Here is a 12,260-nt window from a genome sequence, read left to right on the forward strand (position 1 = left end):
CTCTTACTTCCTCGCCTCATTACAGATGAAACCTCTGGAACACATTTATTTCTCTCTCCGTGTCCAATTCCTAGGTTTAGCTGAGTTAGTTTAGCACTATTCACGATTATAATTAGGTCTGTCCTAATCCATCTGTTGCTCAGAGTACTTTCTCTAGTATTTTCGTCACAGGGAGTATGTAGAGGACATGCCCTCTGCATTTACTTATGTCTTGGGTTATAGCCCTTTTCCTTAGTTGCCTGTAGCTATTTGCCTAGTTGCCTGTACTCCAGTCTCATCCAGTTTTATAGTCTGATAAAAGCTTGTTTGTTTGTTTATTTGTTTTAATCTATAAGGAATATTTCTTAAAGCAAAGGAGTATTCTAGCATTGCTTCTATAACCTAGGAGTTCAGGAATTACACCAACATCTGTGTTATTTTGTGCCTTTTCTCATCAAACTTGCCTGCAACTGTGTGTCCTTTCAATTGGTAAATTAAGGTGGATGCTCAGATTGGACACATTTTTTCTTTTTTGTTTAATTATTTCCTCTCCTCTGTGTTCCTCTTCCTTCTTCTGGAACACTTATTCTTATGTGAAGCCTCCTGAGTCTACCTACTAAGTCTCTATTTTTCTCATGATTTCTTTTCCTTTGTAATTTTGTTCCCCTCGTTGGGGAACTAATTTGGTTCTCAACAATAGCAATCCAGTCTTTCCATTCATCTATAGCGTTCTACAGTTAAGAAATATGTTTTAGTTCCGAAGTCTTTCTTTTTTTGTAGGGGAGGCGGGAGGGTTGACACTATATTGAATCTCCTTAATGCTTCTTTACTTTTTTGTTCAAGTTGTGTCTGGCTCCTGGAACACCTCAGATGCATTTATGTATTTCTTTGCCCACTGAGGATTGGGTCTGGGCATTGAAGTACCCTAAATGGCAGCTGTCCCATAGGGATTCTCTACACCCAAGGGCCAGCAATTACATGTAACAGAAAACTATCAGTGCCCCCCTCTGAGACAAAGGAGACGATGTCTCTCTGGTCTCCCTGGACTATTCCAAACTCAGAAAGAGACCAGAACCTATTAATATTTCACTTCGTGGAGTTCAAGAAAACCAGGCGTAGTCACATGGGACAAATATCTAACTTACCCCCAGGATTCCCCTATGGCCTGATTCTTTCCCCAGTACTCTCTACAGATCAAAAGAGAGGAAGGCCTGCATTAGCCTTTCCCGATGATCTCCCCCAGAACCCAAGACACCACTCACACTCAGCTGTCCACTAGGTCCAGGCAGGGCACACAGGGCAGTCACAATGGACACGCATAGGAAACCAGATTCATTTCAAGTTGCCACTTTCCTAGAACTTTCTCTGTGCCTAGGCCTGTTTGTAAAATCTTTAAAAGTTGAATATTTCTATACCTTAGATCAAAACATAAGATGTGCTCTTATTCTTACAGAAAATGATTAAAATTAGTTGGGTAACCTTGTCAGAATATTTCCTTGAACCATTAATTGGTCATTTGTATATGTAAAAAAAGAAAGCTAAATAGTAGGAAAAAAAATCTAAAAGCAGCCTACTGACTTAGTATCTATTAAAAAGTTGACATTTCAAGAAGCATGTGTGGGTTATAATATTCAACCAATGATACTTGATAAAATGGCAAGTCAACTGGCAAAAATAAAGCTCAATCCCTAGTCATCAACATAATATAAACGTTAAATACACGAAAGCACTAGAAGGAAATGTTATTAAATTTCTTTTGTAATCTTCAAAAAGAATAAGGTCTTTCTGAGCATGACATTAGAACCCAGCAGTTTTAAAAGATTAATGAATTTAGCCACATAAAGAGTAAAAACACATGCATGACAAAAAATTCAAATGTCAAACAGATCCTGAGCAGTAACAAGGAATCAACTTTTGATACACATAACAACACGAGTCTCAACAGCATTAGGCTCAATGAATAAAGCATGACACAAAAGACGACTTACTGCATGATTCCACTTACATGAAATTCGAGAAGAGAAAAAACTGTAATGATAGAAAGTAGACTCGCTTGTCAGGGTCCACAGGGCCCAGAGAAAGGGACTGACTACAAGGGAATTTGGGGGGTGATGGAAATGTTCTGTATCTTCATTGTAGTGACGAAAAAAATTCAAACAGAATGTATTAATATTTACAACACATATGACTAAGGATTAATTTACTGATTATACAAATAATTCTTAAAGTATGTAATAATATAATAATTTCATAGAAAAGTGTGCACAGGAAATAAATAAGCAGTTCACAGCAGATAATATTATTAAAAAAACCAATAAATACATGAAGAAATGATCGCCCTCAGTTATAATTTTGGAAATGTATATTCAAATAACTGGATTACAAAGATTAAAATATTTGCTAATATCTAGTGTCGAAATCTAGGCACACTGATACTCTACTGTAGGTTTTCTTTTGATGGGAATTTAGTAATATCTATCAACATTTTAGTACACATATCTTTAGTCCCAGAAACTCCATATAGGAATTTATCTTAGAGATATATTTATACAAATAAGTATATAATAACAACAAACATTTACATAGTGCTTAAATATGCCAGGCATTGTTTTAAGTATTGTATCTGGATTATCTGATTTTACCTTTTGAATTACCCTAAAAGGAAGGTATTTTTATTATCCTGCTTTTACAGATGGGGAAACTAAGGTACAAAGCAGTTAGGTTTGTAACTTGCCCAAGGTTATACTGCTGGTAAATACAGGATTCAAACTCAGGCAATGTGGCCACCAAATTTTCACTCTTAGGTACTATGTTGTTATCCCTCTCTAAAGAATGTTTAATGATGCATCATTTGTAATAGAAAAAAACAAAATGTTCATTATTGGAGCTTGGTTAAATAAACAACATCTATACAACGAAATGCCAGGCAGCATTCATTATAAATAAAGTGGTTCTCTATATGCTAAAATGAAAACATGTCCATATTATATTAATGAAAAAGCTTGTTGCAAACACTATTTACAGCGAAAGTCTTTTATAAAACAAATAGGAAAAATAATACATATACTTGCATATACAGAGAAAATTTCCGGAGGCCATGAATCATATTGTTTTTGGAAATATTACTGAGATGTAGCATGGGTCATGAAAAGATTTTTTTTTTTTACTTTATTCCATTCTGCATTATTTGATTTTTTTTTAACTATATAGGCATGGTACTTTTATTACCAAAACAATTTAGTTTAAAAATACAATTATTCTACTTAATATTCTACAACTTTTACAACATAGATTTACCTTTAATTCTTGCATTAGCTGGGTTCTTCTGTCTCTTAAATTCTTTAACTCTTTCTCATCCCAGCATCTAGCCTTGTATTTTAAGTCACTTGACCCTCCAGAGATCACCCCAGATTTTAAAAATAATGTTCCATCAAGAGCTACTGTCTGTAAAATATTTAAAAATATTTTATCTTGGAGAAGTGTACATAAAGATAAATACAGGACATAATAAGGCAATTTTTATCGTTGAGAATTTGCAGATGAGAAAAACCACCGAATAAAATACCTACCTTAAGAATACCAATCAATAAACCACAAATACAAAACACTGTTTTGCTAAGGTCCAAAGCAATTCTAGGCAACAAATTAACAATTAAAAAGGTTTAAAATAAATTGTATATTAATTCCAAATGTATTTAATATTAAGAAAAAAACTAAGAATATTTGTAATTAACAGAAAAGTTTGCATTATATAATCCTGTATTTTGAAGAGTATGACATCACATGTCAATGGCATATGAAAACAGCCTTAGTAAGTTTAGGATACCAAAAATATCACATTCTCCAAAATGGGTATGAAACTGGGACCAAGAAAAAAAATAATTATTATTTCTTTGGTTAAGGGCAAGGGATAGAATAATCACATGTATTTAAAGAAAATCCAGATTTTAAAATTTTGTTACATAAATTTAAAGAATATTTTAAAATTGAGTTATCATAAGAATCTTGATGACCAAATTATAGCTAGCAGAATTGCTGTAATTTATATTATGTAGTTTATATATACTGTATGTTGTTTATAAACTAAACTAAATGTCATTTTGTGATGTCACATGCAGTGTTTGAATAAAGAAAATTCTAAACCATGATATCAAGCTTAAGGAAAAACAATGAAGTCCATGGAAAACCAAAAGCACAAATTAAAGACATCAGGTGAAATCTGTGAAAATGTGACATTTATCCAAATGTTTTATGCATACTAAAGCATCAAGAAAATTCCTGGAATATACTTAAGATACAAATGACAAAGCTGATTGACATTTTGAAATAATGATAAGAACAAGATATAGCCTAGAGGGGTAAGGCATCTTACTGTAAACAGATACAAACTATCACTACTTGTTGAATGAAAGAAGGAATAAACAGTCTTAGCTTCATGTGACTTCTTTAAACTGACCGCACAAATCTTCAAAAATTAATGTTACGAAATCAATTTTACAAATGTGCAAAAGTAAATTTTAGCATAGTTAATTAGGTAGCAAAATAAGGCAGCTATCTTAGGTAGTAGCTCGCTTATACCTGCTTAAATTTACTACATAGAAATCAATGACAGTGATTACTCAAGACTGTGATCGCATTATCATTCAGATTATTAGTGATAGAAGTACTAAAATATATGAGAAATTAATCTGTTAGATAGCCAACAAATTGAATACTGAAAAATGACTACCACTTTTTAGTTACTTGCCAGGCACTGTAATAGCATTTAACATGTTATTACTTAATTTAATCTTTATAACGCTATGAAATAGGTACTATTATATCCCCAATTTTAGATGAAAAAATTAAAATTAGAGGTTTAAACTTGCCTAAAGTCACATAATTTATTACTAAGTAGCATCATTGGTCTTCACAGTGTATGCCCTTAGGTACGCTAACGCTTCATCACAAGTGTGGTTAAAAAATAAACAAGTGTCAGACAATCTGAGAAATTACACAGTGCTTAACTAAATACAAACCATTCAACTGAGACTAAAACAATATTTATTTTTAAAACTAAAACTATTTCCTTGAATAATCAGATTAGTAACCTCTTTTCAATTGTGCCATTTCTGTAATTTCAAATGTGTTAAAACCCTGACTGTGTAAAAGGAGGTTTAATCTCCACTAAGCTATGGAAGGATTAACCCAGAAGGTACAATAAGCGCCTAGAATCTTTGCTGACATTCAGAAGCACAGCTTCTATATACATTATGTACATGTGGGAATATCGAGATTCAACAATGACATTTATTATATATAAAGTAAAAAATAAGTTAACTGTTTTAAGGTATTATTACAAGAAATCTAATTTCCAAAATATAATTGATATTGGGAAATGCTACGGAAGTCGATTTTTTGAAAACTCAACTAAACATTGTAAAAACTACTGCAGTCATAGCCATCTATGTTAGTTTTCCTTATTAAAAGTGTCATATGAAAACATATATAAATATTTGTGTGTGTAAATTAGTCTTATAAATATTGCTTCAAATTATCCAAAAGTGCAATCTAAGTCTCTTACTTTCCGTCTTTCAGGTCCATTGAATGCAATGTGTCTTGCTTCTTCCACAGTCTCACAGACAAGGCCATTTCCACACACAAACTGAATTACTTTCTTCAGCTGAGGAAACTGAGTCTTTATGACATCAATCACCATTTTACAGCCTTTAATCTCCCGTAACCTTTCATTGATTGGCTTGATCTAAAAGGTTTAAAAAAATACTATATTAGATACATTAAAATAAAAACCAAATACTCAGCACATTCTTTCTCAAAAAACATAATAAGCGTGACAGTGAGAGATTAATAGTATGTATTTACATCCAATGAAAGTTTGACAAGAACCTGATGAACTATATACCACCACTGGCTCATGTAGTATTTTTTAAAATACTCTTCACTAAAAGCCAGAAGATAGAATCCCCAGGTTCAACTGTTACTAACTGGCTGGGACAAAGCAATGCATGAGAAGGTCTCCAGGCTCTCAAAGGCATCCTATCTAAGTGGGGATAATACCTACACGTGTGTCCAAGGAGTGACACACATTATGGAACTCAAAAAATCATTTTAGACTTAAATGATCAGGAAAGCCTCCACACATTCTTTGATACGACTTTTAAATTGGGTCTATAAACAGAGTCAAAAAGTGTCTGCCAGGTATTACTGAAAAATAGTAAGCATGAGCGCATTTTTGTAAAACAAGCAAAAACCCTATATACAATCAAAATGTGTACATACACATATACTTGGAGTATATATTTATATAAATGTGTATGTATGGCAGCAATCTGAAGTAGTTACAACTAAGGAGTTGGGCACTGAGGAGAGTATTTCCTTTACATTTTATAATCTTCTGTATTCGATTTTTTAAAAAATGAGTGTGCCCTGAAAAAATCTAAGTGTGAAATCAGTAGCTCAGGAGTTGAACAGGCAAATCAATTAAGCTAAGCGTTAATTCATGAATTAAGCAGAAGGCATAACAAAAGTGCGGAAGCACAACAGGAAGTCGGGACCATCAGTGCCCAGCGGGCGCTTGCTGAGCCCCTCCTCCGTGCCAGGGACTGTGTGAGGTGCTCCCCATGCAAAGATTCTTTGCGACAACCTAACAGGGAAAGGACGGCTTCCTCCGCTTCACAGATGAAGAAACTGAAGCTCAGCAAAATGAAGAGGAGTTAGTGAGAACTAATTAAAAGCAGGTCTGGGATTCGCACGCAGGACAGTCCGAGTCTAGGGCACGTGTGCTTCAGCACTACGCACGCTGTCTGTGCTTCAGTAGAACATTTTCTTTAGTAGCCAAGAAAAACCTCACTGGAGGATACCAGTCATGATAAAGTACCCTGGCCTTAAAGACTCTGGATACTTCAAGGCCTTTCCATACAAACCTCAAGGCTTACGCTGTTCCACCAAGAGCTAACACGTTATTTACCACAGCACGTATTTACAATCGTGGCTCTGGGATGGCAAATCGCCAGAAGACCATATGTCTTATCCATCTCTTGCACTTTGCTATTGAGTAAAGTAAATTACTGGCTAGTGGGCTACAGCAATGTCCTCAGAATCATCAACGTAGAATTGTGGCAAAACTAGACATGAAAGAAATGATACCAAGTCAAAAAAGAGCCCACCTGATGTTCTTGTTTGCCGGCTGATACATTAACACCAGCCACCAAGTGAGTTCCAAGCTATGACTTTTTTCAATCACTACCATAGCTTTAGGCAATAAAGACATACTTTAAAAGACAAGATTTTTTCACCACTAAATACTAAACATAAATTTCTTACATCAAGGTAATCTAGAGCAAGGAATGTCTCAGGCTCAGCTCTTTCCTCCTTCAGAAATCGAATACAGTCTCTTGCTACCTTTTCAGAGGTTACAACAATGGCAACTATGTACCGGCCGAAAAGCTTCGTAACAGCCAGCCGGTACTTCTTATGAATCGGATGACACAGGTCAAGTAGTCTTCCAAACTGAGCAGGTTTCAAAAAGGAGAGAAAAACCAAGACATTCTTGAGGAACATGTAATTCATTGTTTTCTAATGTAACAAAGCAACATAGACCAAAAACTAATTTTAAAAAATTATAAATATCAGAATTCAACAGTCTCTTTCAAATGACCTAAGTGTCTTTATGAAATATCCATTTAGGTGTGTCACACTTCACTTAAGAAGAGTAATGCAGAGGGGCTAGCCTTACCAAGGTATTAAAATATTTCACAAAGCTATAGTAATTAAATAGTATTTATCCATCCCCTTGTTTACTAAATAAGAATTTATGAGGACCCCACCATCACCACCACCTGCAGGTACTGAGCTAGACTCTGGGAAAACATTACGGAACAAAATAGATACTCTCTGACCTCACAGAGCTTTCCATCTAGTAGCGAAGACAGTGAATAATCAGTAATTACACGCACATACAAAACAGAATTCTAACAGACACTGTGATAAAGCACAGAGCGCTCTGAGAGTACGTAACAGGGACCTGGGTGACCTGAGAAGTCAGAGCAGGCTCCCCATGAAGATGTGTTATTTGAGATTGAAGCATGGTCAAGAATGAATTAGACCGAAATTCAAAAAGTTGACTTAAAAATGTCAGAATGTCAACCATCCTGTATCAATGCTCCCTAGAATATCTGAAGATTCAATGTTATAGCTTTAGACTCTTTCTTCATTTGCTAGTTTCCACCCCAGGAATGCCAATGTCTTTTTGATAGATCATGACTGTCTTTAATATTTATTATCTTGGCCTTTGTTCCTCTCCATTCACCTGTGACTACAGCAGACCCCCTTATCTGCACTGTTGCTTTCCGTGGTTTCGGTTACTGTGGTCAACCACGGTCTGAAAATATGAAATGGAAAATTCCAGAAATAAACGATTCAATAAACAATTTATAAGTTTTAAACTGCGTGCTGTTCTTAGTGTGATGAACTCTCACACCATCCCGTCAGGGACGAGAATCATGCCTTTGCTTTGTCCAGCATATCCGCACTCCGCATATACCAGACCTGTCCGTAAGTCACTTAGTAGCTGCCTCAGTATCAGATCAAGAGGTGGGATCACAGTGCTTGTGTTCAGTCACCTTTATTTTACTTCATATTGGCCCCACAGCACAAGAGTAATGATGCTGGTGGTTCCGATACGCCAAAGAGAAGCCATAGAGTGCTTCCTTAAGTGAAAAGGTAAAAGTTCTAGACTTAATAAGGAAAGAAAAAAGATCGTACGCTGAGGTTGCTCAGATCTATGGTAAGAATTAATCTTCTATCTGTGAAATTATGAAGGAAAAAAAATTCATGCTACTTTTGCTGTCGCACCTCAAACTACAAAAATTCCAGCCAGTATGTGATAAGTGCTTACTTAAGATAGAAAAAGGCATTAAATTTGTGGGTAGAAGATATGAACTGAAAAAAATATATGTATATCCAATACATATGTGTAAGGGTTTGGTACTATCTGCAGATTCAGGCACCCACTGGCCATCCTGGAATGGATCTCCTGTGGAAAAGGGGGGATGACTGTAACTCAAGCTTTACTTCTAGGTCAGTACCTTGATTTTTCAGCTGCGTAATCCATTCCTTGCTACTTGCAATTTATTTATTAACTCAGTAATAATGTTCATTCTTGCTTTTTTGGCTGTACATTTTACTTTTTATTTTATTCTGCTTTAGCTCATATTTGAATCTAGTTTTATAAATTCAAGCTCTTATTAAATTGTCCATAGCACGAAACACTTAGGGGAATTTTGTTCTGTAATCTTCCAGACTCGGCTCTTTGACTTCTAAATGCTTTTAAAATCATTTTTTCTCTTTATTATTATATGTACCTATAGCTGCCACATTGATTATTTTTATGTTATGTGTTATATGGGCAGCTCTGTTCAGATTTTTTATTTGCTGTGATAGACAATTTTTTTGATTGCCTCACTTAGACTTGAGATGGTCCTCTCTGTGCACCAGCTGATGGATTAAGTATTTTCTGTTTTATCTTCTAAGTATTTTCTGATCTATTTCCTATCACCTCAGGGGTTGGAGAGCAGGGGCAAGTGAGAACTGAGCCAGGGCTGTGCATATGCTTTATTTGAATACCTGAATTTTGCTCTTTCCTCTGAGTTTTAATGAATATTCCACACTAAGGTTCCTCTACCTTGGGGGCAGAGGACAAGTCTCATTTTGGGGGGAGGGCTCTGAAATAGCTTCTCAATTTAATGAGGAGTCCTAGAGCCTTCACTTCCATCTAAGAGCATCAGAGGTTCACGTTTTCTGACTCAGTTTTTCAATCAAAGGGAACAAATACAGATGAGTTTGCTTCTTGCTATATCAAGGGATACTAGGTGAGATTTCTTAGGAATTAATTTATCAGTTTGCCTTCTGCAGAGTTAAAAACAAGCAATGCTATACTTCAATCTTTTTTTAAATCCTGGACTATTACCATTTTCTGAAGTTTATGGCATTATTTGTATGAGCCCTTTGCCTACTTTGGTCGTTAAACTAGTTGTTATTGTTGTTTTTTACTAGTTTTTGTTTGGTACTAAGGAAAGGATTTTGTGACCCACCCTTACTCCTCCATCATTATCTAAAAGTCAAGACCAACATTTAAGAGTCAGAAAGTGAAAAAGGTTGCTGTGAAGAAGAAGATGCGGTGGCCGGAGAGACAGGAGGAAACCAGGAGCGTGGTATCACGGCAGCCGACGGGCGGGTATTTCAGAACAGGGCAAATGGTGAAGAGTCAAAGCTGACAACAGGCCGTCACCATACAGTAAGGACTGCACAGTGCGCACCGCTGTTAGTGACGGGAGCGACAGGCAGGACCCCAACAGCAAAGGAAATAATTTTGTGAAGGTGATGCCCTCAGCGGCAGGTTACGGATTGCGTATTTGGTCCAATGAAATACACTAGCGATATTCAAATAAAACATGTGCGGTCAGATTTAGAGAATAAAAATTCACTGTTACAAAAGTATACTAATGATATGTACTGAAAATATAATTTTAAAAAACTGAAACCATGAAGAATATGGTTTGAGGCTATGTGCTGGGGGGTGCAGACCACTTCACGGTATCCATGCCCTTTGGGGGCACTGGCCATAACTTGGACTTTCTGGGTAATGTGTTTATGTCAATGTTTCTCCCCAATAATCACTCATCTAGAGATAGTACTGAAAGTTATTTACATTTTACCCCAATTATTTACTGTTATATTTTAAATATAAATTATCAAACACAAAACTTAAAACTTTCTGAAATAATTTTGCTTCCAAAAAATAACATTTCTAATCCCAAATAAAAAAGCTTAGCCTTTTGGTTTAAATTAATTATTCCTTCTAATTACCACGGAATCTGGGTAAAGTCTTTTCAGGTGTTCCAGAACCTCTGCTCTCTTCTGCTGGCGTTTTCCCTCATGGGTATCAATTCCAGCAGTCTGCAGTTCACTTCTGATAAGATTCATCTCTTCATTAACTTCAGAAATTCTTGATTTTGTTTTTTCAATTTCGTCCATTAGGATTTCCTCTTGCTGTTTTTTCTCTTTCAAGCAATCCCTATATAATAATGACAACAATAAATGATATAGCCAAAAAGAAACACCAAAATTTAGGAGTCACAAGATACAACGTACTCAGTTCTGGCACTGCAGGGGACTGGACAGCGCTCTACCAATTTTAAATGATGAAAAAATACAATCAAATAAACTGAGCATCAAACTTGGGCCAAAAAGATTTTGATCATTCTTTGTTGATTCAAAAGATACATATTTCTGGCTACTGAAAAAGTCAGAACAAATCACTAGAGTCACAGCAATCATCATGAGCTTAATAATAAGTAAATGCCAATTAAAAAAATTCTTGGTGGTAGAATACATAGGTTGTACTAGCTTTCATAACATAACTTTTATTATAAGATATCAATACCAAAAGAGAGTTTTAAGTCTCACTACTGGTAAACATTTATATTTTAAAAACTTAAATATTTTATTTATGTGGGTAAGTATAATTATCTACAATGAAATTAAAACAATGGAAGAGTGAAAACATTATGATACAATGAAAGTATTTATTTGATGAATATACCACAGATATACCAGACCCTTGAAAATAAGAACGCTGCAAGGAATTTTTCTTACTATACCTACATGCATGTTTTTGTATACTCCTCCAACTTCTCTATTCGTTTTTTATAATCTTCTATTTGTTCTTTTATTTGTTTTAGATTTTCCTAAAATAGGAAATGAAACCTAAAATCAATTAGAGCAACTCCAAACAAATAAAATTGATTATTTTTCACTATATGCTTAGAACTTACTGTAATATCCTTAGTTGTTCTAAATTTGAAATATATCAATTATAACCATAGGAAAATACTCGTAAGAGCAAATTTTAATTTTGAAAAGGCAGGATGATACAGAGCTTTGAGGTTATAAGAATCAGGGTTCAAATCCTGGCTCCACCATTTACTAGATATCTGATCTCCAGGAAGTTGACTCTGATAATCTCAAACTCCAAGGGGATTATTTTCAAATACTCATATCTATACACAGTTCTTATCTGTCCCTCAAACTAATTCATTCAGTAAATATTTATTCACTGGCTACCATGTGCTAGGAACTAGAGATGGAATAAAGAAGAGGATAGAGTCCCTGCTCTCCTGGACAAAGGTCTGGTGGGAGAGACAACTAACTAAGTAATTCCAGTAGAGTGGCTTAGTATTATAATAGCATAGGAACGGATGAGGCAACTATACGCTTGTGGG

The 12,260-nt window shown here is 35.2% G+C and overlaps 1 protein-coding gene across 2 annotated transcripts in view; it reads right to left on the reverse strand.

The window, feature by feature from the left end:
* SMC1B (structural maintenance of chromosomes 1B) overlaps positions 1–12,260 on the reverse strand; it is a 57,324-nt gene that overhangs the window by 29,840 nt on the left and 15,224 nt on the right. For both annotated transcript variants that reach the window (XM_019739239.2, XM_019739238.2), the window contains exons 8-12: positions 11,644–11,726; positions 10,846–11,053; positions 7,303–7,488; positions 5,543–5,722; positions 3,277–3,423 (exon numbers count right to left, since the gene is read on the reverse strand). In XM_019739239.2, coding sequence (XP_019594798.2) covers positions 3,277–3,423; positions 5,543–5,722; positions 7,303–7,488; positions 10,846–11,053; positions 11,644–11,726 — 804 coding nt within the window. The remainder of the gene's footprint in view (positions 1–3,276; positions 3,424–5,542; positions 5,723–7,302; positions 7,489–10,845; positions 11,054–11,643; positions 11,727–12,260) is intronic.

The sequence above is a fragment of the Rhinolophus sinicus genome, linkage group LG02 (genome assembly GCF_036562045.2).
Source record: "Rhinolophus sinicus isolate RSC01 linkage group LG02, ASM3656204v1, whole genome shotgun sequence".
Taxonomy (NCBI): Eukaryota; Metazoa; Chordata; class Mammalia; order Chiroptera; family Rhinolophidae; genus Rhinolophus; species Rhinolophus sinicus.